The sequence below is a fragment of the Oenanthe melanoleuca genome, chromosome 2 (assembly GCF_029582105.1).
Source record: "Oenanthe melanoleuca isolate GR-GAL-2019-014 chromosome 2, OMel1.0, whole genome shotgun sequence".
NCBI classification, from domain to species: domain Eukaryota; kingdom Metazoa; phylum Chordata; class Aves; order Passeriformes; family Muscicapidae; genus Oenanthe; species Oenanthe melanoleuca.
Genome location: NC_079335.1, coordinates 44,952,292 through 44,979,319, shown reverse-complemented (window position 1 = coordinate 44,979,319; position 27,028 = coordinate 44,952,292). Strand labels below are relative to the sequence as shown.

Sequence of the window (27,028 nt, the reverse complement as noted above, 5' to 3'; positions counted from 1 at the left end):
CTGTCCATCTCTGGATTTTAAATCCCTTAGAGAAACAGGGTTTGTTTTGGTAAGAAGAGGCTGAAGTCTCGAACTAAGTTAATACAGCTGTGACTAAATTCAAAAGGCTCCTCCAATGCAGCAGTGCATGAAGGGTTTTTGCTTCACTTTCCCTCTTTTCTGGTGTTTGGAGTTTTCTTAAATGCTGGAAATGTATTCAGGAATGAAAGGAGAAAGTCATAGCCCACCATTCCCTATGCAGGTCAAACAGCAATTCTGTTTTGTTAGTTGGAAGGGCAGATTCAAGGAAAGGAGATCACAGGAGTCTGCTCTGGCAGGCAAAAGGAGTGCTTGGCAAGACAACGACCATATGGCACATGAACAAAGCACATTTTAGATTTGGTTCATTTGATTCCATTATATGTAAAAGATACTCTAAGATCCATGGCTAAGAAACACAATTTTGGTTATTGTTTTCAGACCTGTAGGGATTTCTCCAAGTAGTCATTGTAGCTCATATGATAAAAACATCCATTTGGCAGCTTATTTTACCTTATTTTTTATCCACAGGGGTGATTAACCCTGAATGTATATAACCCTGTGCTATTTGCTAATAGCACCATCATTGCCTGTGCCAACCTCATGAAGCAGCAATCTACTATTTAGTTGTGGACAGTGTCTGCTAAATAGCTTAGCAAACTCTTAATTTTATATTAAAAGGCTTTTACTTGATCCAACACCAAATCAGACCAGCACACAACCTTAGAAGAGTGGATGAAATCTACATTATATACAATATTAACTTTTTTGGATAGCATAGCCTGCTTCTGAGTCTGTAGTAATATTCTCTGGTCATTATTTAAACAGAAAACACCAGTGGTTGGGCAACAAAAGGACCTGAAAATGTTTAAAGAAGCAGAAAAATCTATGTCTGTCAATCAAAGATAAATGCCTATCTCACTTTCTCTAGCTACTAGCTTTTATTACCTCTAATGTACAACACATTTCAATAAAATTGAAAATAAAAACACACTGGCATAAACCAATAGCCAACATATCTATGTCAATGCACAGAGAAGAATCACATCCTTAGATGGTTCCAAGGGACAGCTCAAACCAGCAAACAGCAGCTTCATCAAGAAAATAAAAAGATACATTATTTTCAAAACACACAGAAGTTAAGTGAGACAACCCTGGACACAGGCTGTCACTTCCACAGCTGGACCAGCCACCAAGGGGTAATAGGCATTTAGCTATGAAATAAATGTCTCTCCTGTCAGGCTGCTCTGTAACAGGGCTCTCAGAGAAGCTGGCACTGGCCAGAAGCTCAGCTCAGCTCACTTCAACTGCTATTGAGGCAGTAAGCTTTACATGAACTTACCCTCATTCAGAATAATACTTGAAGAAATCTTTTGTTGTGTTTATAGGGAAGCAGGGAAAGACTTCATTTAACTAAAGCTAGAGAAAAGAAACTCACTGAGTATCTTGAGTGTAATAACCAGTAAGACCATGCTGTTCAGGGAGCTCTCAGTTTAAAAACTGATCTCAGATAAAGTATGGGAGATAACTGCAAGGGATTTTATCTGAAACCAGGTAAATTTGAGGGATATATCTGAAAGGCCTTACAGCTTGCATCTCACTTCATGCTTACATCCCACTCAGGAGCAGTGGAGAAAACCATCAGCTCTCCCTGGTGTGGAAAAGGAAGAAAGCAGAGGCTGAAGCACCAGCATTCCTGAAAAGGGCAAGGACAGGGTGCAACAGAGACATGAGACACATGCTGGGAATGGGAAACCAAAGTATCCCCTTTTGAAACACCAAACCCCTGTGAAGAAAAGGTAAAAGCAGATAGAAGAAGGAAGAGGCATTAAATTACTAGGAGTGGGGGAAAAAACTGTATGCCAAACATTTGATAGGTCTCTCCTCCAGAAAAAATATTTGAGAAGTCTGGCTTCAAAAACAGAAGATTTGTAATGACAGAAATAAAGGAGCATTTGAAACAAAGAGGAAGGGTTTCAGGAGCCTTGTGGTGATCACCCAGTAGAACATAAGAGATTTTAACTCCAGTGACAATTCCAAAGTTGTATATTGTGTCAGCTATCTTCCATCCCATTATAAATATAGTCTACTGAACACTTGATTTCTGATGAGCACCATGTTAGAGTTGAAGAAGCAAAAGGGAATAGCTTGGGGAGAAGTTTATCTGTGGGGAAAGAGGGTTGAGTGGAAGGATGAATGGCTAGATTTTGTTTTTCAGGAGAAAAACCAGACCTCATGATTTCCACCCACACTGCCTAGCACAATGAACAGAACTTCAATGCACAAATCAACAACGGGTGAGGGTATGTGTGTGTCTTATTCCACATATTTGAAAAGCAGCATGGAATGAGGTGTGGCAAGTGGAATTCCTAACTCCAGCCCTGGCCAGAAAAGGTGGCTGGATGCCAACCACGCCATGAAGGTCTTGTCATCTAAAATTCAAGTAAGTCCTGAGGTGCCCAACACTTTCTCATACTGAGGTGTGCCACAGACACAGAAAAAAAACTTATATTAGACTCACAGGGTTTGATAGCCACAGGAGTCTTGCCTGCCACATGCTTCAATAAAACCTCTTAACCCATTTCACAGATGAGTCTTACAAGGAGCTCAGCATTGAGCAGCTTCACAGAGAATAACACACTCCTGCCAACAGCAGCCTCACTTGACCAGAACAAGTTTGGAAGTTTCTAGGATGCTGACACTGTGGAATCCAGTAGGGGACAGATAAAGGTTCAGTTTGTGAGGGCACAGTGAAGCAAGCCAGGAGGTTCATCCAGGACTCAGAAACCCAGGAGAAATGTGAATGCATGGCTGAGCTTAAGCAGCAGCAGTTACATTAAAAAATGAACAAAAGACAAGCACACAAACTCTAATACTCACATGCAAATTAGAATCAATGATGATGATTGATTTTTATAAAGGGTTTAACGATACAATGCCAAATAATTCTTCCCACCTGCAGCCTGGCACCATTTAGTGTATATTTAATCCAAAAGAGCTCTGAGCATGGTTGTTCCTTCTCCCCCTTCTTCTGGCTCTTTTTCCATGCTGACGCTTGTTTGCATTACATCTATTTTGAGCTAAATTAAATAGGAGAAGCAGAGTTTTGATTCAGTAGTAGCAATAAATGGGGTTAGCCTGGCATTGATCTGTGTAAAGGGGCCAAAGCTAGGACTGCCAGAAGCAAAACATGGTCAGTGAACTCTACTGCACAAAGAGTGACCCTGCAGCTGAATTCCTAGCCCTGATTACAACAGAAAGAGACTTGCTTTCCTGAACAAAGAGTATTTCAGGCAGCAGATTAGCAAGAGAAAGTCTACTTGTAATGGCAGTCAGAGGAAACTGACCAAAATTAAGAACCTCAGCAGACTTTGGAGGATTTAAAAAAGCCTCTGAACCGTACAAAACAAATGCCTGCCTTACTCTGCATTTCTTGTATACCATCACCAAGTCCAAATGCTGAAGAAACATTATTTTTCTTTTGCATCTCAGTTGAATAGCTTTAAGTTAGCAAAGTGTGCAGCAGGGAGGATGAGCCAAAACCATGTTAAGGATAGCATGCCAAAAAAGTTCCCTTGAAGACTAAAAACATTTATCTTGCAGCCCTACAGAAAGGGCAATCACATTTACTCTAAGAGGAAAGGCGCTTTTTATAAATCATGCTTTAAATTCAGCCAGCAAATTTGTAGAGAAGGAGAATTTCACAATCCTTAGGAAACACGGATCAAATTTGCTCCCTCTCTGGGTGTCTGTGCTGTTGTGCAACACAAAGCAGGGAGAGCACAGCAGTAAATCTGCCCTCATGACTACCAAGTTTAATCACAGTGTATCTACGATGGAGAACAAAGTGCCTCTTATTCCCACTGCAGTGATCCCACCGGATCTCAAGCCAAGCAGGGTCAGCTCAGGCCAGCTTTTGGCTAGAGGCTGGCAGAGCACTGGAATCAGCCATTCCGAGGTGGAAGCAAGCTCACGTCCTGCTTCCAGCCAATTCACACAGGGGAGCACACATGGTGTTGGGAACTCAGTCATCCCTAGCAGCACCTTAGAAGCACAGCCCTGCCAAGTGATCCAAGGCTGCTGAGCAGCAGTGCCTCTTATCCTCATTTTTTAACCCAGGACATGTGGGTGACACGGTGCTGCGTGCCCAGAGCTCACCCTTGCTGGAATTCCTGAGTCAGGGCTGATGCCCAGCAGTGCAGCCCCACTCCTCATGCTGGCATCACCAGAAGCAGTGGGGACTCAGCCCCCAGAGCAGTGAGAAAAAGAGGAGCACTCATTATCACTGCTTTGACTTTTAACTTACTTCTTTTCCATATTTTTCATGAGCATTTCCTTAAAAACAAGGATCACAGAACTGAGCCATATCAAATCCTTATGCATAAGCCATTAAAAGTCTCCAGCCCATTTTCCCTGCATGAAGTTCCATATGTGATTTTTGCTTGCTTCTCTACCAAGCAGAAAGAGGAAAGGGAGGAAGATTGAAAGTGTGTCAGCATACTGACAGCCTGCAAAAGATTAAGTCAGAAATCTGCAAGATTGCAGCACCTTGTTTTCTTTCTTGCTGCTCATTTGGCTCGCCACTTTTATTAGGGGTTGATTTCATCCCTCTCCTGAGCTTTGTGGTGGCTGCAATGTCAGAATATGGGACGTGGTTGTCATGACTGGGAACTTGCCGACTGATTTACGAGAACTTACAAACCCACATAACCAGAAGATTTTTATTATTCACTCATGTTCTGAATGTTCCTTTCACCTTTCATTGAATGAATCTTGAGAAAGTGAAGATTTAGTTCTAGTTTGAAATTCAGCTTCCCGTTTGTAGAAGGGTGCCTAGGCATAATATACCTTTGCTATGGAAAAATCACCCCACAATAACCCTCTGAACAGCTTGAGGTCAATATACCTACATTGGTAACAGCATCTTAAAATTAGGTTGTCATTTTAACTGTTTAGCAGGCATTGAGCCATCTCAAATAGATTGGTTCACTATTAAAAGTGGCAATTATTGTAAATTATACTCTCCATAAGAGCAGCTACCTAAGCTTTAAATATGTTATGATACCTCCCTGACCATTCCCTTTAAATGAGGATAGCTGAGGGCTCAGACATCATCATGCAGCAAATAGCTGTGCAATTTCGGACAACTCTTTTTTAACAGTCCTCTCCCCAGGGCTACCACCCCCATAGCAGAGCTGGCAAAACAGACTACATGCCCCTGCCTCTGTTCCAGTTCACAGACTAAATGTGGCAACTCAATTTACCAGTGACAATGATGGCACCAAAAAATACTAATCCCTTGACCAAGGTTTGTTGCAGCTGCTGAAGTGCAGGCACACAGCTCCTTTTGCTGACTCCACAAGGGAGCAAAAGCCTTCCACAAAGGAGGAGGGCAGCCGAGGGCAGTAACGTCAAGCTAAGATTTGCCAGGGCTTGTCTGTCAGAGGACAAAGTTTTGCATTTTAACCACTTTTGGCACATTCCACATTCGGTATTTTCAGGAGCTTTCTAGGATGTTTATGAAACAACTGCAGGGTAGGCAAGTAAATTGATGGCGGCACAAAGAATGCCTTCCCACATTCTTCTCCCATGCTCTTACTGTTGAAGTAAATGAAGATGTAGTTTTTGTTTCTGTAATTACAGTTTGTTAAAAGGAGAACAGGTTGTTAAGTTATGGTAAGGAGCCCATGAGCCTGTCCTCTGCTTTGAATACCACAGCGATGTAGATTTTACCGAATAAAAAGACCAGTCAAAACATTAGTCAGAGAGAATCTACACTTCATCTAGCATAAAAAGACCTACTTCTGAAATAGGCAAATTAATCAAACCAATCAATTGGAAATTGTTCTTATGAAAGCTATTTTAACACAGGTGAACACTGTTAAGTTTCAGTCATTTAATATTTACTGATGATACATTTGCTCCATGACATTTCTGTACCGTACGTCATCAGCTGCTCACTTTTAATTCTGCATTTCCCCCATTAAATACTTACAGCATTTATACAGCCTCATAAAACTCCAGTACAAAAGAATAAGCCACCAGAACTTTTCCCCATACATTACTTACCAACTTAACTATGTAATGCAATGTGAAAGGTTTATGCACACCAGCTGGATCTCATTACAGCTAAGTTTCTGTCTTTTTAAAGTGTACTTTATCTGGAACATTAAAGTCCCTTAGAATTTCACTTAAAAGTACTGAGCTGACATACACACAACTTTCTACTGCAGGATGCTAACTCAGTAAATAAGATCACAAATCAAACCTGTGGACACTGGTTTAAGGAGTTTAAAACACATCAGGTACAATTAAAATATCTGAAGCCAACTGAACACCTCAGCCTAACTCAGTCTTCCCCTCCTAAGCATCATGATAACTCGAGATGCTACTCCTTGTACAGTAAGAAATCCAGCAAGAAAAGTAAGAAAGGAAGAGCTTCAAGATAGCATTGGTATGACCTCCCTATCAGTGCTAAGGCTCAGAGGTACACCAGCTTTATGTAGCAAGATACATCTAAAAAGGAATCTGAGAGATGATGAATTCGGTAGGAAGACCATCAAAGAGTTTACTAAATACCCAGATGAACCAAAGAAAGCTTGTCAAACACTTTGGTATTACCAGTTGAGAGATTCCTGTTCCATCGTGAGGCAAGAATTGCGGTTTAATAAAAGCACAGAACAAAACCAAGCATAAAAAAAATCATGTGCACTGATTTTATTTTTGTTGTATATTTGACTGTAATTACTGTCTTAAGTACTTTAATTGCCTGGCATCTCCTCAAGTGCCTTGCCTGTGGGGAGGGGAGGCAGGGCAGTTTATAGTTTGCTATTAATGAATGAAGTACAAACAAGTTTACCTTGTCTGTAATCAACGTTCCCATCAAAATAGTTTGAGAGGAAAATGTAAAGGGGTCCATACATCCCACAGGCCCAATGTGACTCTGTTAATATCTACTTTTTAATGATTAATGTGCTTCTGATATGTCACACCTCAGAGGGAGAAGTGGCAAACATCTTTATAACACTCACATGAAAACCATCACCTATCTGTCCATTTTTGTTCTCTTCTACAGATCTCTGCTCTTGGCCACTGATGTGGGGATGGGGTATGGGGGCAGGCCCCTTATGACCTTCCTTGCATGCATTCTAGGGGAGAAAATGGGGTATGCAAGCAAATCTATAGGGTCATTTACAATAGTGCTGGAATGACACGCATCCAGCCCTTCTTCACTGGAAATAATTTTTGCCTGGAGTGGAAATGGAGTAGAGGGAAACAAGAATAAATGATGAGAAGCAGCTCACACAGGATAAAATAAAATATAATTGTCTGCTTCATTAAGAAATTATTAGAGACAAGAAGCCATAAGTAAGAGTCAGTGACATATATGAAAAAGATGGTGAAGCCAGGAGGATGGAGAAGCAAAATGCTATTTTTCACGATTAGTGAGAGACACAGAGTGCAGAAATTTGGCCATTAGTCTTGTTTTTCCACTTAAATTGGTACAGGAGTCTGCTGCTTTGAGGTAACATCACATCAATAGCCTAGCAGCCCATCCAGACAGCAGAGAGAGCTTTCTCTTGTGTCTGTCACCCTGCCCTGCTGGTCAGGAGCTCACCTCTGGGGCAAGAGCCAACAGCAGGGACAACCAGCATGAGTACAGTAGCTTCCACTGCAAGGATACTTGCCCATTAAACTCAGACTGAGACTGCTAATTTTCCCATAAGTCACCAAAAAATGCTCTTTAGGAATAGCTAACAAGCTTTCCATTTTTACAGATGGGGAACCTTTTCCCCCACCTCCTTTTTTTTTGACTCCTTCACACTAGTGCAGCCAGAACAACATCCCTGCCATGCATCCTGCTGACAGCCTTTCATTAGCTGCTACAGCATCTCCAACATTGTCATCTCCTATGCCTAGAAACACAACTTACTTTTGTGGCACTGTCCCACTGGCACAGAGGCAGCACATTTTTTGCTCCAGGGAGGCTTGATGTTGTGGTGGCCACTTTCCTCCACAGTTAAACACAATTTTCAAGTCATAACAAAACATACTTGAGAGTTTCTCCAAAGCACATTCCCTTAGACAACCATGCTCAAAGCATCCTCCTATCATTGTTAAAAAAGCAGATATTGCTGATCTGATGAACACTTCCTCTTGAATAAATGTCTTCTAAAATGCATAACCATGTATCTTGATAGAGCTGCATATATAAAGCATAAAAGCCAACCCTGTAAATATTGATTTGAGCCTCCTACTCATGCAGATGCATGGGCAGAAACTTGATAGAAGAGATCATAAAAGTCTAAAATATATTTATGAAAAAAAGTGGGGTACAGTATGACAGAATTTGACTTCTTCTCAAGAATGGGTTGCTGAAAGCTAACACCCAGCCATCTACCTACCAACAAGAAATTCTTGACTTTTCAGAGCTGTGACACCATGTGTTTCCTTAGGGGAAAAAAAGGAGTTTTGATCAAGCACACTACTGAAGCATTTAAAGTTGTCATGCAACATGAACTGACTACACAAGAGAAATTCAGGCATTAGCATACACAGAATAGACTGGCATGCACAAGTCATTTTGAATGCAGACAGCTATTCATGCAAATAATTCAACAATCCTAGTGTTCCACTAGGAACAGGTGGGTCAGGTGAACATGGGGAAAACGAGACACTCCAACAGTCTCCCCTTGAACCCATACACTTCCCATACAGTGGAGCTGCTCTCTCTGTTTGGCATCCAGGTGGGATGAAGCTGTCTTTGAAAGCAAGACAGGAATTTTATGAAGTAGCTGAAGGATTAAGAGAGTATATGACTAACTTCTGCCGCAATCTGATCAAAAACGTGTTTTCCCAGCTCCTCAGTGAGCTTTAATAAGATGTGAATGAGAAACTGATCTGGACACTTTAGTTTACAAAGAGTATTTCAAGTAGCTTGAGGAAACTACTTTATTGTCCATTAGGCATAAAACCAAACACAATACTTACAGGCCATTTTACCACCCTGCTGACAGCAGTTTTCTTTCAGAATATTTACCCAAGACCAGCTCTTACTCCAACACAGAACTCTACAGGAAACCACTCTTTTAAATTTCACATTTTTATGGTTAAGGGCAAAAACCCTTTAGATTTTAGTTCCCCTAAGAGGCAATAATACAGTGCACTTAAATTAAGTTCCACTCACTTTTTTTAACTCACTCTAAAGCTGAAGAAAACCCAGACTTCCCTCCCTGCCCCTTAACTGTTCCTTTGTATTTTCCTTCAGTTTTTCTACTTTAAAGAAAAAAAAGTGCATAGTCCTTCTTTGCCATCCCTCTGGGTATATCTTTTCCTTGATCAGATTTTGTTTCAGTGCACCTACTACATTTGTTATTTAGCATTAGGAAAGAAAGATGTTTTTCCCCCTAATTTCTTCCTCCAATTTTAGCCTCTCTCCAAACAGAGACATTATTTTTTGCTCCTTGAATCCATTAAACTAATCCAGCAGAAGTACACTGGTTTACAGAAATTAATCTAGTTCCTAAACTGATATGCTGCAACAAGATAGTTGATATGATATTCTCACCCTGCTCTTCTTCTCCTTCTTATTTTCTATTTCAACTTATTCCTTCCATCTCTTTCTTCTCACAAAGTAATCATGCTCTGCCTTCAAAATCCTGCTAGCTCAGTTATTTAACCCTTTCTGGCCTCCAGATAGGTTGGAAAGCTCACATCTGCTCCTTTCCCCTCCTAAAAATCTAGTCCCTTCAGATAAAGTAAGTAACAGTTATTTCAAACCACTACCATTAAAGACTATTAAAACTTTTTAGGGTGAGGTTTTTTGGAGCTTTTTGATTTTATAAATATTGGGGTGGGAAGACATTTTAGTTTTTCCTTACAGAGTTAGTTGTCTTTTTGGAAGGAGAGCCTGAGAAGACCTGCAGAACCCTGAGCCACAGGCAGGGGTGCATGGCCACTGCTCCTAGAACTAGGCTAGTGCCTGAACCAGCTCCCTGCAGGAGTACAGGGCCATGGATGCACTGCCACCCCCCTGTGCCAGGCAAGGAGCAGCTGCTGAGAGGGGTAGAGTAGCTGGGTAGCTCTGGCAGCTCTGCTGCTGGAAATCTGCACAGAACAATGCCAGAACACCACACCAGAGCATTTCACAGCCACTAACACTGCTGAGATCATAACCCTGTAGCAATAGAAGTGTCTGATCAAATCAGTCCAGCACTTTACAGAAATTAAAAAAAAAGTTCTCATCTATTAAATTTTTTTTTTCCTGGAAAGATATAGATTTGACCTGATGCCTTTGTATCTCTCAACAATTAAAACAACATACAAAAGTTTCTGAATGCTTTACATGACAATCACAGTTATTACCACATCATTATCCTGTACTGGAAATCCAGCCTACTATTACATTCACAATCCCTATTATATCCACTGGCAGCCTGGAAGTGAATATACAGTACTGAGAAAAACTGAGGGGTTAAAATTCTACTTTAGCACAAGAAGGAGATCTTTTCTTAATGAATTGCCACAGTAAACTCAGAAGTGCTGAATTCTTCTCTTCTGTACCCGGGGGATAATTTTGCCAGTTGCACAGTAATGTAGTGCTACTTCCACACATCAATACAATGCATTAGCAACTCAACTGAACTATATTTAGTATTGAGTCACTGTACATTCTACATGCCATTTTTACACATTTGTACTTCCTAGTTAGAATAAGCATTATTTTCCTTGGCTTTTTTAAAATTTCTTGCTTTTGATACTTTCTAATGCCTAAAACTGAACAGAACTGCTTGTATCTAGAGTACTTTCAGTGGAAACAAAAAAATTGTATTCAAGCACATCTCAAAAGTAACACACTAAAAGTCTCCTGAAAAAGGTAACTTAAAAAGACTTCTAAAAGATAAACCCAGTAATAAGGAAGTGTGTCAAATATCCTAAAAGGAAGGCGAAACTACAAAGTTCTGAAAGGACATTAAAGTTGTTTCTGCTTTTCAAAAATCAAACTGTAACTGTATTACACATACTGCTTTGGATTGGCAGCAGCTTCAGAAAGCCACTTTTGCAGCAGTTTGAGGCTGACACAGAAACCACATTAGTCCCATTCTGCCTGTTTTATTTTCAAATGGTACTTGGGGGGGGGGGGGAAGAAGCAGATGCAAAGGCTGAGGAATTTTGCATTGCCATCTCTGCTAAGGAATGCAACTTTTTCAAGTGTTTGTGCTGAGGAAAAAAAAAAAAATCTAAACTTACCAAACTCAGTCAGCCCTAGAGAATTTAGGTTTTCCTCACATGGTTTCATGAACCACATAACTTTGCCTTATCTGTTCTTCCTCAAAGAACAATTACCTTCCCACTCCAAGTCTGTCAGTTACTGATCAATTTGTGTTTTCAGAGAGAGTGTTGGGTTTTTTTCTGAGAAACTGTATTTTCAAAGAGATAATCAGCAAGATGCATACTTCAGCATTTCTAAATTAAGAGACAGGAGAAGATAAACCAAAAAGCTCAACAGTTCTTTCTGAAGAGCTGATTAACCAAACAGCACAAGCTTAGAGCATCTTATTATTTCCCCCATCCCTTAAAAACCATTTTAAAAACTTGAGCAAAATGTGAACCTGGTTCACAACAGTGTAAGGGAGAGCTTCCAGGAACTACTGTATCATGACAAGAAAGACATTTTTTACACCCAAGATGGAAACTAACACTGATCAACTTGATAAAAGCCTACAAAAAGTGTCACCACAAACAACCAGTATCGCTGTCACATCTGAGATAAGGAGGAATAGCACAAAAGCTTTTTTTGTGACTAGCCAGTGCTGCTAGTTATAAAATCATTAGAAACACAGGGAAACCCTCAAAAAGGCAATCAGTTGAAGCAGGCTCCCTCTTTATCTGAATTTCAAACAGAGTTTGTACTACAGCCATAGGATTCTGTTAGGACATCTGTGCTCCCATTTACACTTTCCAACTTGTCAACCCAACTCTCAGCTAGATCCTCCCAATTTGGCATCAAAAGTAGATGGGTTAATTACAGCACTTCAGATGACTCGAATTCTTCTGAACGGGGTGATTTCAGTACAAGGGAAGGAATTTATCAGCATGCCACAGGTGAGACAGCCAGCCCTTGTTGGAAGGAAGGAAGGAAGGAGGAAGGAAGGAAGGAAGGAGGAAGGAAGGAAGGAAGGAAGGAAGGAAGGAAGGAAGGAAGGAAGGAAGGAAGGAAGGAAGGAAGGAAGGAAGGAAGGAAGGAAGGAAGGAAGGAAGGAAGGAAGGAAGGAAGGAAGGAAGGAAGGAAGGAAGGAAGGAAGGAAGGAAGCTATTTAAGCCTGCTTCACCTTCTCTTCCTCACATTTCAGGCAAAAGGTCAAGAGAGTCTCAAGCCACCCCAAGTAGAAATGAAGTGGGGAGGGCAGCACGAGTGGGTTTCCCCTTCTCTTTCATGCTAAACCCACACACCCACACTGGCCAGACACACCACACACTTCTGCTGCCACTTCTCCAGGGGAGCTTTCAGCCAGAGGATGCTCAGTAATTAACCACTGGTGCTGCTGATTCAACACTGAAGTTTCAGTGCTGTCCCTTCGTGTGCACTGCAGTCAGCTCACCCATGAAACAGAGCTCTCACCAGCAAGGTGAGGACAAGCTCCCCATCCAGCCAGCCTGCACTAGAGCCAGAGCTCAGTATGACTGCTCTGGACTTGAATGACTCAAAGCCAAGGCACCAGACACACTATGCTGCCCTTACTGCAGACCAGCCTCCTTCTGCCACTTTTGAAGCCTACTAGACCAAATCAACAGCAGCAAAAGGAGCAGATAAAAATATCACTGTGGTGAGTAAAAGCTCAGCATTCAGCTGAAGGGTGTTGAGAAATCACTTTTGAAATTTTTCCAGCCATCTTTAATATTGAATAAACATAAGTGGACACATACACACACATAGAAAAGGCTTAAAATAAAGGTATTTTAGGGAAGTTGTTCATCTATACATTACACTTCTGACAGGCTGACACAGAAGTAGTAACAGAGTATGCAGGTTCCAGTTTGCAAGGGAGCCTGAGAGCTGTGGCTCCTTCATTAGAGCTACCAAGAATGAGAGTCTCAACTACACAGGCTCCTCTTCCTCCCACTCCTGATATCAAAAATCAAACTGAAATGAACACAGCATGATCAGACCTGGTCCCTGGGCACTTTTCAGAGGAGAGTGGGAAGTGAAGCACTGTGGTAGAGATAAGTTCAGCTCAGAAATCACCGCAACACCTCCACAAGACTTTTTGGATAAGGAAATGAGAAAAGGGAAAGCCAAAATTCCTTTGGAAAGGAAAGGCAAATTTTAGCTTCACACCTTGCCTCCTGTAAAGAGTTTTCTGTTCTCTTCCCTTTGCACAGACAAGTGTTCCAGCCTGTGTCACCTGAACAGCACCTACCAAACAACTTCCCTCCCACCACAAACTACCCCCACTACCCAGAAAAGCTCCACTCAGTCCTAATCTCCTACACCCTCCTGGGGGAAGGAGTGGTTTCCTACAGCTGGTGACACTGTTTGAAGAGAAGTGATTACCTCTTTCTAGAAGTCACACAATAATGCATTATATCCACACTACATGACCTATTTTAAGTACCAAGAACACTGCAAACCACATGAGAACACTCAGGATTTGAAGCAAGTCAGAAGTCCCAAGGAGGTGCTAGATCAGAACTGTGCTATATGGAGCAGATGTATGCTAAACATATAGTGAAAAAAAAATTAAAAATCCATACATTGGTAAAGTGAATGGGGCTTTAAAATGTCATTCAATTTCCATTTCATTAAAATGATCTGTCTTAGCCACAGAAGTGTACAGGTGCATACAATAGGTAAGCTTATCAATGAACTAAAAATTTACTGGAAATGCTAATAAAACATTTGTGCACTGCAATTTTGATTATTTTTGAAACTAAAAGTTGCATTAAGAACACATCAAAGGTACTTGTTCTCATTGGGGATTAAGTCCTTAGCAAGTTTGAAGGTTTTTAGATCAACTAAAACTGCTGAGTGCAAAGCATGCAAATTTCTAAAAGCCCAGAAATGCCATTTTTCCTTGTTGATAATCCCCAAAAAACAACCAGAACAGAATTCAATTGTATGTCTTCCAATGTTACTTTTAGATCAAGGTATTACGAGAAGTTCCAATCCCTTCCTTATTCCCCATTCTAACGCCTGGAAGAATCTGAGAGCATTCCCTGGAAACATGATTATATATTTTTACTGTCTCAACACTAATAAATCTCTTCCATATCAGATAAAATGCAGTTACCAACACTTGCCCCTTGAATACAAAATATGATAAAAAAATTATCTTGCACATACATATTTGGCTTCATGCCCTTAACAATCTCCTTCTGAAAAGGAGGGTGCATTTGTTGCTTCAGAAACAGAAAAGCAAAATAATAAGAAAGGACACAGGGAAAAAGATGCACAGAAGGGCTTCGAAAGTGACTGAAAATCTACAACATCTCTAATTAGGTTCCAGCTTGGAACACAATAGTGGGGGTACCATGGCCTGTTATCGAGTTTATAGCCAAGGGCACAAGACAATACAACCCCACATTCAATTTAATTACAGCCTATGGCTTTTGCAGTAGTGGTGTGTTTCAAAGGGTTTAAGCACTCATTTATTTCTACACCATACATGAAATAAGGCAGCTCCCTGTCACACAGACTCACCAATTAGACTGAGCAGTTTCTGATCTCTTGCTCTCTAGAAACAGAGCAGTGGGCAATGGGAAATCTTTTACAGGATAATCACAGAATACTTTTTTATTAAAATAAAAAAAAAAAAAAATCAGCTCTCTGCTGCCTTTAAGCTTGTGCATTTTATCTTTGATGTGCATAGAGTACCAACATAGTCATTTCAGATTCTATAGGATGTAAAAGAGTGTCAAAATACAGCAGCACTTCAGTGATGTTTTATTCTCCTGATTGTATTACAAAGGTCATATTCATTTGAGCTACAAGGAACTCTTGGTCACCTCTTGCATTCCTGCCATCACTGAAGGCTGGACAAAGCAAGTTCTCAGACCAGCTCATGTGATACAATGGAATAAAATGAATCTAACTTCTAAAAATGAAAATTATTCTGGAAAAATAAGTGAAATTAGTCGAAATCACCAGCTGAAATAGTTGCATGATTTAATACCTCTAACATATCATGCCAATGCAATCAAGAGAACCTACAAAGACAGTTCTGGACCTTTAGCTCCACAGCCACCACTCTAAATGCATGTATCAAAACACCATTCTTGGGTCTGCTCTGAAACACTCTCCCAAGTCACCTTAAATCCACTCCCTCCCTAATGGACGATTCCACATGGACCAACCCCAGTCTAGGAGAGAAAAACTAATTCCCTTCATTCCTTTCGGTGCATGTACTGCCCCCCAAAGCTGTATATGAGACCACCAAGCCTGGTCTCTATTCTGCTTGCCTTGTACTCATCTTGGGAAACATTCACACACCTACCAGCCTTCATGTTCATTATAAGGAACACAGCCTCGGATAGGTTTTTTCTTTTTAAGAAAGTAAGATATCTCTCTTCAACAATCTTCAGAAGCACTCAGTTACAAGCAACACTGACTTCCACCCAAAGGAGCAATAGCCAGGACTCCTGCGTTTCACTCTGGAGGCTCATAAGAAAGCTTTGGGGACCATACTTGACACCACTACTCATTCCCCTTATTCCTCTGCCTTATTCCCCTGCACTCCAACGATTTCAGAGCAATTTTGATGACTATCAGGTATCATAGTCCCTTCTACAGATCTGCTTTCCACATCTGTAAATCAGCAGAAGACGAAAAATCTTCCCCAGTAAAAAACCCATGAGTAATAAAGTAACAAACAGTAGCTTCTAAGGTAGATACAGTCTCTTAAACCACAAATTAAAGTTTCTTTAACCCTTACCTTCTACGATTGTAACCTCAGGGTTTCTCTTTAAAAAGATACCTAGCAAACTGTGGATTTTTCTTGCAACCTGGGATAATCCAGTAATCAAAGAGAAGAGCACTAACTACGCAGTAGGGCAGCCAGCACTAACCTCTGAAACCTGATCAATAGTAGTACTGTCACAAGAACTAACAAGGTATTTAGCAGTCATCAGTCTTAATAGCCAGTGTACTTCAAGACCTTAAGATAGGGATATTGCTTCATCTCTTACCCCGGTAGAAATAAAGCCTAGCATCTTTACACCACTATCCCAAGCACCCTTCCCTGAAGCTACCTGATGAATTCTCCAGCCCTGCCTACTGGGAAAGCACCTAGCAACGATTCTGGTCAGAGTACCAGAGATATTTGTACAAAACACAAGTCTTTTTTGTGGCCATTTATGGAACGTGCAGGATGTTCCCCGATCAAAGATCAAGCAGACAGATTCTCATCCACCTCCTCCAAAATCCAAGGGTAAAATGGGCTAGACTTGTTAGCTACTTTTGATTTGCTCCTGGTTGTGCCTACTGCCTACTCATGTTCCTCAGTGCTATTGTTCTGCCTTCTGTTGCAAAACGTGCAGCCAGAACTAGATTTTGGTTCGGGTCAAAGTAAGCCTTTCAAAGAGAATGTAAGGCAATGAAAAGATCAAAAGACAGCAAAAAGGGCAACTCTGAATTTAAAGAAGAAAAGGGAAGAAAAAAAGAGGCATTTCAGGATTCCCCCAAACAGCTAAAACAAATGCACGTGGCTCAGGTTTTAATGACTAAGCTTTTGATGGATATCTTAATAGCCAATAAATTCTTCACAAACAGGCCAGAGAAACCCAACCGACTGACAGAACAAATGTAACCAAAGCATTTGCAAGTGACAGGCAACTCTCCTCCCCCATGGCAGAGGCCAAACTATTTCCCTACACCTATTTCTGGGTATTACTACTGTAGCAAGTTCAGCATGTACCAGATCTATAAAACCCAAAAGCTACCACCACATTGTAGCATCAAAAGTTTAAGCTTTAGCTATTGTTCATCTTTCAGCAACATAGGAGATGAACAACAGCCAAATTACATCTCTCTGTCATCAACTTGAACTGAAGTACTGCTGTCAGTGGCAGGAAAATTGCTACACTTCAGAACAAATAAGGACTGAAAGGAAAGTTTTGCCATGATGGCAGTGCTGTATGCTTAAAACACACTATAAATGCTGCTCTTAAGGCTAAAACCTAAAGCAATAGCTGGATCAAGATGAAAACTTAATGTACCTTTCCTGATCTCTGGAAGAGGCTCCTACAAACTCGGTGTTGAAAAGACAACTTGGGGCTAAACGAAAAATGGGAGCTACAACACAAAAGCATAAAATTAACATTCTTGCTCAGATAGTCAATGCAAATTGAAAACACCCCATTCAGTACTTTCATTTTCCACAGTTTGCTTAATGCTACTAAAAAACCCCAACAAAAAGCACAGTATAAAGATGCGAAGAAATCCACACTTTATGCCACCACTTTTTCACCAGAGTATTGCACAAATCCATGAGTTCAGCAGAATCTGTCCCCTGGAGGACTAACTACAAAGACAACCAATAAACCACAAACTTATGACCTTCATGTTTTCAAGGAATCAGTAATATTTGTCAACAGTGGAATTTAATGTCATGGTACTTGATGAGATATATTCAGTAAAAAGGCCTAGAAACTCTTTGTTTATAATTAAGCAATAACGATTGAGGGCCAGGGCATTTCCTGGGGATTAATGACCGGCTGGGAGAGTCAATGGCTTGAGGCAGTGCCTTGGGCCATTAACCTCAGCCAGTCATTAATTTCCCAAGGAAATGCCCTGGACCTCGATTAGTGTAAGTATCATAAAAGGTAGCTAGAGAGAAAAAGTTTAGCATTAACATTCTCCCAAGGAAATCCATTCCACAACCAGTATTTTTTCATTTTGTCACATCCCAGGAGTGCATAAGTTAAAACTGACACAGAAAAATTGGTGATGAAAAGGGGGAAGAAAAAAAAAAAAAAAAGAGGTACTTTTTTCTTTCTTTCTTTCTTTTAAATATTTAAATTAATGAGATTTGTAGCAAAGGCAAGATTCAGCTACAAAAGTGACTGGGCACCTCGTTTAACTCATGAAATTGTGAATGGAGGTGAACATTTCCATATAATTACTGAAAAAACCCCACACTATCTAGTTCTAGTACCCTTGCTGATTGCTCATTTTCTATCTTGATACACTTAGGAAAACAGCAGATGCCTGCGTACTCTCGTTTAGCTGTTTCTCCCTTTCTCCCCACAGCCCGCTGTTAATGAGAATTACAGCTCCGAACGCTTCCCGTAGGAAGCGCAGCTTTGCAGCAAACGCGACAGCAGCTGGATTTCTCCTCGCCTAAGCCTTATGCAAGTGTGAAGGGATTTGTGGGCTAGGGTAGAGATCGAGTTCTCTAGTCTGACGACTGAAAGCACCAAGGCACCTCATTTGACAGGTTAAAGACACGCACACTCCGTGACCACTGACTGCTCTGCCCAGTTCCCTCTTCCCCTTCCCAGACGCACGTGCGGTGTTTCTCCTAAAAAACTAAACTATGCTCGAAGTTTTAAAATTACTTTCAATATCATTAAAAGCACGGGGAAGAGGAATCTACGGTTAAAGACAGCGAGGAGCATTAGCTTTTACCTGAAATAATGAGCTAGAACAAAAACATTATCTGCACATAATCAAGCCTCTAAGCCATTCAGAGACACCAGATACACACAGCAGGAGATCAAGCTACAGTACTCCACTGAAGTGGTCCAAAAAAAGCCTCCCTGAAAGAAAGGAGAGGTCACAGGTATCTTAACACAGATGCTTATGCAGGCATTCCCCGGGAGCCCTGCCCTCCCCTTCCCCACCCCAATTAGCCTTCAGGCTGGTTGATTAGCTGGCAAACTCTTTGAAAGGGTCAGTCTGTCCAGAACTGGTATTTCCACTCGGGAAACAGCTCAGGCATGTCGTATACCTGTGCTTGCCCAGCGCCGCGCTCTCTGGCTGGCGGCTGCGATCCCTGTTATTACTTGACACAAGAATGTCAGAGGGGTTTTGTAATCATGTAGGGCAGCCAGCAGTAAAGTTCTTGCCTGAAACGCGGTATTTTATGGGGCACAACGTAACTGCGTGCGCTTTACAGATTTAGTTAGAATGACTTCCAAACTTCAAGCCAATTGCAGAGGTGCAGCGAGTCTTTAATTGAAGTAATTTAGCTCCGGCGCTGAAACACCCGAGAGGAAAGCACTTTTGGAGGGGATGGGGAGCAGGCACCAGCACGTGCTGGCACACAGCAGAGGGGGCTCTGCAAGGCGCACATTAAGGCACAGCTCAGCAGCGTTTTCGACAACACCGTTTTACCTCAAAGAAACGCATCTAACGAATCTGGGCTCATTCCACAGCTAAGCTGCACCTAAACCCGTTTAATTGTGCTCTTACTGTATATTTCACCACTATGGTAACTAATGCAACTAAAGACAATTTGCCTTAAAAAAAAAAAATAAAAAGGATCCCTGCCAGGAAACAGAGCTATTTTAAATAAACAAATACAAGATGAATGCAATTGCCATATTAACCCTCTTGTTAACTTCTGAAGTTTAAAATTACACCCTCATTACTAGTGTGTAATTGAGTATTCTCCCGGCTGTTTCCTGCATTTGAGGTTATTCAAATAGTTCATTAGCACATCAAGAACACCACACACACTAATGATACCTGATGCCCCTATCTACTATTCTGGCCCGACTTTCAGAAGTCACATCTCCCGCAAGAAGAGAAATAAAAGATGGGGAAAATAAATAAAAAGGAGGAAAAGGGGAGCCCATAGGGCTGAGCTGTTGGTGCTGCTGCTGAGGAGGGAGCACGGCAGCACCCAGGCACCATTCAAGTCCAACACTCAGGCACACAGTGAGTGGCCACTGGACCAGTGGCAGGGCATGAAGAGATTGGGGGGGGGGACAAGTAAGTTGGATAACTCGCATCCGAGCTCTTTGGGTGAACAGTGAAGGGTGCCTGAAGAGTGACCCCAAGAGCCACCCCAACGCTGGCAGTGTGCCTCAGTGCCCAGCCTTGGGGGAAAAAGGAGGGGGCAGTGCAGACTATGTGGGGCAAGTGAGGGGTTGCCACGTTTGGTTTTTTTTTTTTCTTTTTCTTTTTCCGGTTACCTGTGTGGGGGAAACAATAGCAGGTGAAACTACTGTGGGTGAGGTGGTGCTTCTGTGCCCATTTGCTTCGGGGAGGAGGTGAGGCAAGGGGTCATGTTTCACTGAGACCACCACCACGGCGGGCGCAGCGGCATCCAGGGGCTCGGCGGGGCGGCGGCAGAGTCTTTTGGGGGAGGCGGAGGGCCCGCACGCGTCGCCGCCGGCCGCAGCCCCTGCCGGGAACACTGCCTCGTAGAGCGCCCGCTTGGCCGGGGCCACCGCGGCCGCTTCTGCCTTCACCGGCGCGGCGTCACCGTCTTTGGGCAGCACGTAGGGGTTGGCAGCTGGGGCCCGCGGCCGAGGGCCCCCATTGAGGGCGGCAGGGGTGTAGCAGCCCCCGCCAGCGGGGTGGTGGAGGAGGTGGTGGTGGTGGGGAGGGGGGTGGTGGTGGTGGGGCGGCTGCGGTCCTCCCAGCTTGGTGCCAATGCCAGCGATACTGTTGAGGGTGGCAATGGAGACGGCACCAATGCAGTGGTTGGTGTAGGTCTTGGAGAGCTTGGCCGCCTTGGAGAGCATCTGCATGCGGGTGCCCAGGAGGTTCTTCCCGATGGCCTTGTTCTCGTACCAGGTGATGTCACCCTCGCTGCAGTGGTCCCGCGGGCGCTGGAAGAAGGCCTTGCACAAGGGGTTGCGCTTGGAGAGGTACTTGACAAAGCTGGCGTAGGGGCAGAACTCTGTGCCAGTCTCATACATACGAGGCAGGTTCTCCTCGTCGCTGCTCTCTGCCCGCTTCTTGCTCCAGGAGGACGAGCGCGACTTGTGGTAGGGCCCCAGAGCCTTGAAGTAGACGAACTTGCGTCCATCCTCATCCACGGCCAGCCCAAAGGAGTCCTCCTCCAGCTCCCGCTGGTTCTCCCGGCCCCGGGTGCAGAAGTACATGCAGGTCTCAAACCAGACCTTGTTGAGGAGCCCGAAGGGGCTCTGGGTGCTGAAGACGCTGCACGTGTAGAGCTTGCGGAGGTCGGCGCGGGTGATGGCCTGCTTCTGCACCACCGGCCCGGCGCCCTGCTCCTCCAGCTTGCGGATGACCGCGGCCAGCGTCAGGTTGGCGGCGCGGAGCTCGGGGTCCTTGGTGAGGTCGAGGGTGCGGCAGTAGGGCGGCTCGTTGAGGTAGCGGTTGAGGGAGCTGCGGATGCTGATGAGGGAGGACTTGGAGTAGAGCTGCCCGCTCTTGGAGCGCGCCTCGGCGTAGAAGGAGCGCAGGACCCGGCAGAGCGCCCCCTTGTCCATGGTCTCGAAGTCGGGGCTCTGCGCCTTCTCGCTCAGGTACTCGCGGAAGATGCGCACGGCGTAGCGGGTGGCCAGCCGCGTGTTCTCGCTCAGCCGCGCCCGCTCCGGCCGCTGCAGCAGCAGGGCCGCCTCCAGCTCCGCGTCCTCCGCCGCCCCCCCGGGGCCGGGGCCGCCGCCGCCCCCCGGGGCAGCCGCCGCCGTGCCCCCCGGGGCAGCCCCGACGCCGCCGCTGCCGCCGCCCGGCGTACGGCCCGGGGCGGGCGGCAGCGGCTCCGTCTCCTCCTCGCCGTCCCACTCCAGACCCATCTCCTCTTCCTCCTCCTCCTCGTCCAGCAGCAGCCCCCCATCGGCTCCGTCCTCCTCCTCCTCGTCCCCCGTTATCTGCACCTCCTGGATCTCATCCTCCTCCTCGCCCTCCTCCTCCTCGCCGGCGCTGCAGTAGCGGTGCGGGCGGGGGGCGACGCCGCGGCCGGACGGCCGGTCCCCCGCGCTGCCGCCGCCGCCTCCGCCGCGCCCGCCGCCCCCTCCGCCGCCGCCGCTCCACTCGCCGCCGCCGCCGCCGCTGCCAGGCATTCTCGCCATATTGCCGTCTCCCTGCCAGTCCTCGGGCAGGGCGCATGCGCTATATTGGACCGCAGCGCTGGAGCGCTTTTGTGTTTTAATGACCTTCAGCTACCGGGAGGCAAAGCCGGGCTCTTAAAGGGGCCGCGCTCCCACTGGCGGCGCCGGGGAAGGGGCGGGCGAGGCTGGGGTGGATGGGGAGGAGGCTGAGCCGCGCTCAGGGGGTTCCGCGGGGAAAGGGAGCGGTACTTACCGCGCCCGCCGCTCACCTCGGGTCCGTCCCGTCGAGCAGCGCTGATGGGCGCCGGGCGCGGGGGGGAGCCGCCGGGCAGGTGCGCCCCGGCCCGGAGGTTCCCCCGCCAACCCCGGCGCCCGTCCCACCTCCCCATCCCCGAAAAAGAAAGCGCTCCGCCTGAGGAGCGGCTCTTTCGGTAGGGACGGGCCGCCACCGAGCTGCTACGACGCTTCGCACCTCCTCATTCCACAGTAACTTATACACAGACCAAAAAGAAGAAAAAAAAACCAAAAAAACAACAAAAAAAAAACCAAACCAAAAAAAATCCCAACAACCCGCAAAGCGAAGAAAAGAAAAAACCAAAAACCAATCAAAACCGAAACACACACACACACACACAAAAGACTCAGGCTGTGCTTGTCCGCAGCACGGCTCAGACCTCGCTAGGATGCTCCCGGGAAGCGGGCGGAGGACCCGGCCCCGCTCCCCGCCCGCCGTGCTGCCGCGACATCGCCTGCCGCCGAGCTCGCACCTTTAATCGGCCGCCCGGATTTCGGTCGAGGGGCTCGGGAGGAGACGGACGCTCGGGGCATTGCATCCGTGCGGCTCGGAGTGCGCCCGGGAACAGCCAGTCGGCAGCCGCGGCGCTCGCTTGGCTTGCGGGAGCCCCGGCGAGGTTGGCTGCGGAGAGGGAGCAATAAGGACTCGGGGGCTGACGGGCGCTCCGGGCCGCCCTCTTGCTCGCTGGGGCTGCAGACCTCAGGGCAGCCGGAGGGGCCGCGGCCCCCCCGTGCCGCCGCTGCCTCCCACCGCGCCCTCGTTCTGCCTCTGCCACCCTCTTCAGCCACGGAGCAAAACCCGAGGGCGCTCCCGCAACCGCGGAGCCCCGGACTCCGCAGGGCCACTTTGCGGGTGCTGTGGCAGAGGGGAGCCCCGGAGCGGCGCAGCGCGGCGGGGGCGCGGAGCCCCGGCTCGGCTCAGCCCTGCCCCCACAGCCCCGAGCCCCCCGCCCCGCTCTGCCCCGGGAAGGCGGCCGGCTGCACGCTGCCTTCCTTACCCTTCCTTCCCGGGAAGGGCGCTTGGCCGGGCTGGGCTCGGGCATAAGCCTAGGGCCGCGCACAGCAGGGAGAGGGAGCCTGTCCCACTCGGGACGAGCTGCGTCCCCGCTGGTAGCACCCCCACTCGCCAAACCAAACTACCCCACTGAACTCCCCGTGCTATTATTTAGCCGGGCCATTTCTTTTATTCGGGACGATGAAATAAATATTCATTACGACTGCTGGCTGCACCTGAAATTATAGCCCTAATTGCAGAGCTGTTGGCCTGAGTTACCACATTTGCTGCTTACTCATCCGTAAGAATGGCTCAGCCGGGCCCCAGCCGCGGTGGTTCCCTTTGGGGGGGCTCGGTGCCCCCCGGTGCTGGGCGGTGCCGAGCCCCGAGGCCGCTCCCCTGGGGCAGGGACCGACGGCCGCGGACGGGGCGGCCCGGACAGCCCCAGCCGCCGCCGTCCGGGGAAACGTGGGATGCCAAAGAAGGGATGTGCAAATTGTTGAGCAAATTAGGCCAATTCGAAATAAATAAGCACTGCGGGGAGAGAGCCTGCCACTCCCGGGAAATAATTGAAGAGAAAGCCGGCACTGTTATATTGATGTAAGCCTGGAGTAATTACACGGAGGTCAAAGTTGTTGCACGCAGTACAGAAGTTGTGCTCACTCTGTAGTTTGAGAGCGGATTATGTTCCCTCTTAGCTCGATGGCACATATATAAAATTCTGCTTTTTTTTTTTTTCCTATGCACGTAAGAGGATATAAATTAGGGGTGTTCTCCCTTGTCATATTTGTAACCTAATCCTGAAACAAAGTCTCAAAGACCTTCCCATGAGATGGAGCAGATGCTGAAACAGATAGCTAAAATAAACAATACCTTGTTGTGGTAAAAAGGTAAATGCCCCAGACAAGCTCATTTTAGGAGCTATTAAACATACCCACGAAGACAGAAAACTTCAGGGCTTGCAGCTTAAACTTTTTTACAGAGATTATTTTTCTTTATTGTTCCCGTAAATTATAAAAATTACTTGATCGGCATTGAGCTTTGATTCTGTCTTAAGACTGTAGATGCCACTTTTTTTTTAAAAGGCCTTTTCAGAGCCATATGAGTGCAAAAGGTAATTGAATATTTTTTTAACTTTAAAAAAGACGAACACCAGGTTGACAGCTTCTGTACTTGGATGTTCATTTAATCACCATTTTCTGATTACAGGAGGTGAACTATGCTGACAGACTTGCAGATGTATATGCAGCCCAGTATACGAATAGTAAGTATAAAGGACATAAAGAACTTGCAGTGTGGTTGGAGGGGAAAATGTATACGGAGCATCTGTATTACACACATCAGCTGGAAGCACCTCAGCAGCCAGGGGGAATTCAGAGAGTGGCAAGTGAGGTGTTCAGAGTGCTGCAGGTGCCCATAACATGCATAAGTTATATACCTGTACAATCTATATGCATATAGGTAAGTTAATCACATACATATATGTTACCTTGCCTATCTGTCTGTGTTCCTAAAAATAGCATTTAGCCCAGCCAGTTGTATTCCAAAAGTTTAAATCCTATTGTTCGAGCTCTCCAGTTAGATAAGGTAATCAAACTGCATTCCAAAACTGACAGAGTTGCACAAGGTTGTCTAATGTGAGCTGGCGTATAACATTAAACTTACATCCACTCCACCCTCCATGTCACTAATCAGAGGTTTACCCTGCTGAGAGCTCTGTGCAGGCACAGACAGCATTCTGCATTCTCCCCTAGGACTCAAGGTTTGAGGCTGATTCTCAAATAGTCCGCACTTGGAGGATACATTTTATTCCTGCTGTCAGTAAAGAAGATGTGGTACCCACAGAACACTAATAATGGACTGGCCTCACTAAGGATCATCATTATGTGTACTTGGAGATCAGTTCATATGCCACAGAATGAGCGTGCCAGTTTAAAAACCAAAACAACCTTCTCCATGAGTCAGTTGGTTTACAATAAAGGTAGTGCTTGTTTCCACATTAGCAAATAGTTTCAGGTCTTTCTTCACTTCTTTTTTTAAGCTACTCCTGCCCCTAGCCTCACTCCTGGCAAGCAGAGAGCTTGCTAGAGTTGTGTTCTCTGACAATCGGCTATTGTGCTAAAGCTTTCCACTGCCTAATTCTCCTTCAGACTAACACGATCTACTTCTCCCGTAGCCTCTGCAAGTGGTTATTTCACTTACAGACACCTAAACCTTCATGCTTCGGTGAGTGTTGGTGCATGTTTCATCATGAGGCTTCACGAGGAACTAAACTGGAATACCCCCAAAAGCCAAGGAACAAATAAAAACGATTGGGTCCGTTTGCTTCTTAGGATCCTGTCTAGGCATCTAGAAAAGTTTATTTAAAAAACAGTGCTGAAAACAAGCTTGTGGGTTAACCCTAATGCTGGCCACCTGGCATTTTTTAAAGAAAATAACTTTTTCTCCATGTACACTTTTACTGTTAGTTTAAATACAATAAACATTTTCTTTAAATGTCTTAATACGTTTTCTAAACACAAGATGTTTTCACTGTAGAGGCAGGCTATGTGGAAATTGGTATGAGAAATCCATATTGACACTACAGAACTAGAAGGCAAATAACACTTGGGACTCTTGGAAAATTCACTTAGGGAAAAAGCATGTCCTAGAAATCCTTCTCCCACCCAGAAACATGCAGTTTTGAGATAAGCTTTTTTAGCATTTCAGAACTGTCACTTCAAATGCTAATTCCGTTTTTATTTTACTCTGTTATTTTTGTATACGATATAGTTGTTTCATTATAGTTGTTTCATTGCTTCTTCATACTAGGGACAGCTAATGCTAACATGTAGTGTGCTATAACAGACTTTAAATCGCCTTTATTTTCTTTTTCCCCCTTTTTTAAGCATCCCCCATCTGTGTGGCAATGAAACAGCTTCATATAACTCAACAAAGGAGACGTTGATTTAGTAAAGTGAGGATGTATCCATCAGCACTAAGTTGCAGCTGTTCTTAATGGATTTTAAAATACAAAAGCTATTTCACCTCTTAGATTGTCATATTATGAAATGTTAGTAGTAGTTGCGCATATCAAAGCACCAGCTACCACCCAAACTTTGTGAAACATGAAGGCAGCATCAAGCCAGGCCCTTTTGGAGCTCCCCTGTGCCAATTGAAAGCCTATTTCCCCAGTATGCTCCTATTTTTATTTTTTTCCCTTCCTTTTGCCGTTACTCTCTCACTGTTTTGTTTCGGTTTGATTTTTTTTATCCTTTTACAAAAGCAATATTTCTGCTGCCGAGGACACAGTTTGTTTCCCAATTGCTTTGTTTTCCAAGTAAACCAGAGAAAACCCGAGTCATCATCTTTGTAAGAAAGCACACATTCAGTTCTTGGCAAATTACAAGGCAGGACTTCGCAAATCACCTTTATTTTCAGTGTCAAGCAGCTGGAGCATTTTTGCTTCCAAAAATATAGAAGAGTCAGACAGCCTGGAGAGAGGCAGGTAATAATAAATTGCATTGTGCTGCATAAAGGTTTTAAGGGTCTTTTAAAATGTGCTGGAGGTAAGTTGCCAGGAGATACATTAATGCTTTTATTTATCTGTATTTCAGTTTGTGTTTGTCTTTTCTTGTCTGGTGTTGAGGGCACTCAGAACAAATTGGCCAGTCTGTGTGGCACAGTGGTAGCTGGTTAAAGTTGCTCTAGTGGTTGTCTGATCATTTCTATGAACTACTGACACCAAGCAACCTGCTGTGTTAGTGGCACAAAGTT

The 27,028-nt window shown here is 44.8% G+C and overlaps 1 protein-coding gene across 5 annotated transcripts in view; it reads right to left on the bottom strand.

Annotated features, from left to right (window-relative positions):
- KCTD1 (potassium channel tetramerization domain containing 1) overlaps positions 1-23,159 on the bottom strand; it is a 65,493-nt gene extending 42,334 nt beyond the window's left edge. Inside the window, exon 1 of one of the 5 annotated variants that reach the window (XM_056484747.1) lies at positions 22,752-23,159. In XM_056484747.1, the coding sequence (XP_056340722.1) occupies positions 22,752-22,817 (66 nt within the window). In that variant the 5' untranslated portion in view covers positions 22,818-23,159. The other 4 variants (XM_056484746.1, XM_056484745.1, XM_056484749.1 and 1 more) reach the window with 4 other exon arrangements.
- Between the last annotated feature and the right edge of the window lie 3,869 nt (positions 23,160-27,028).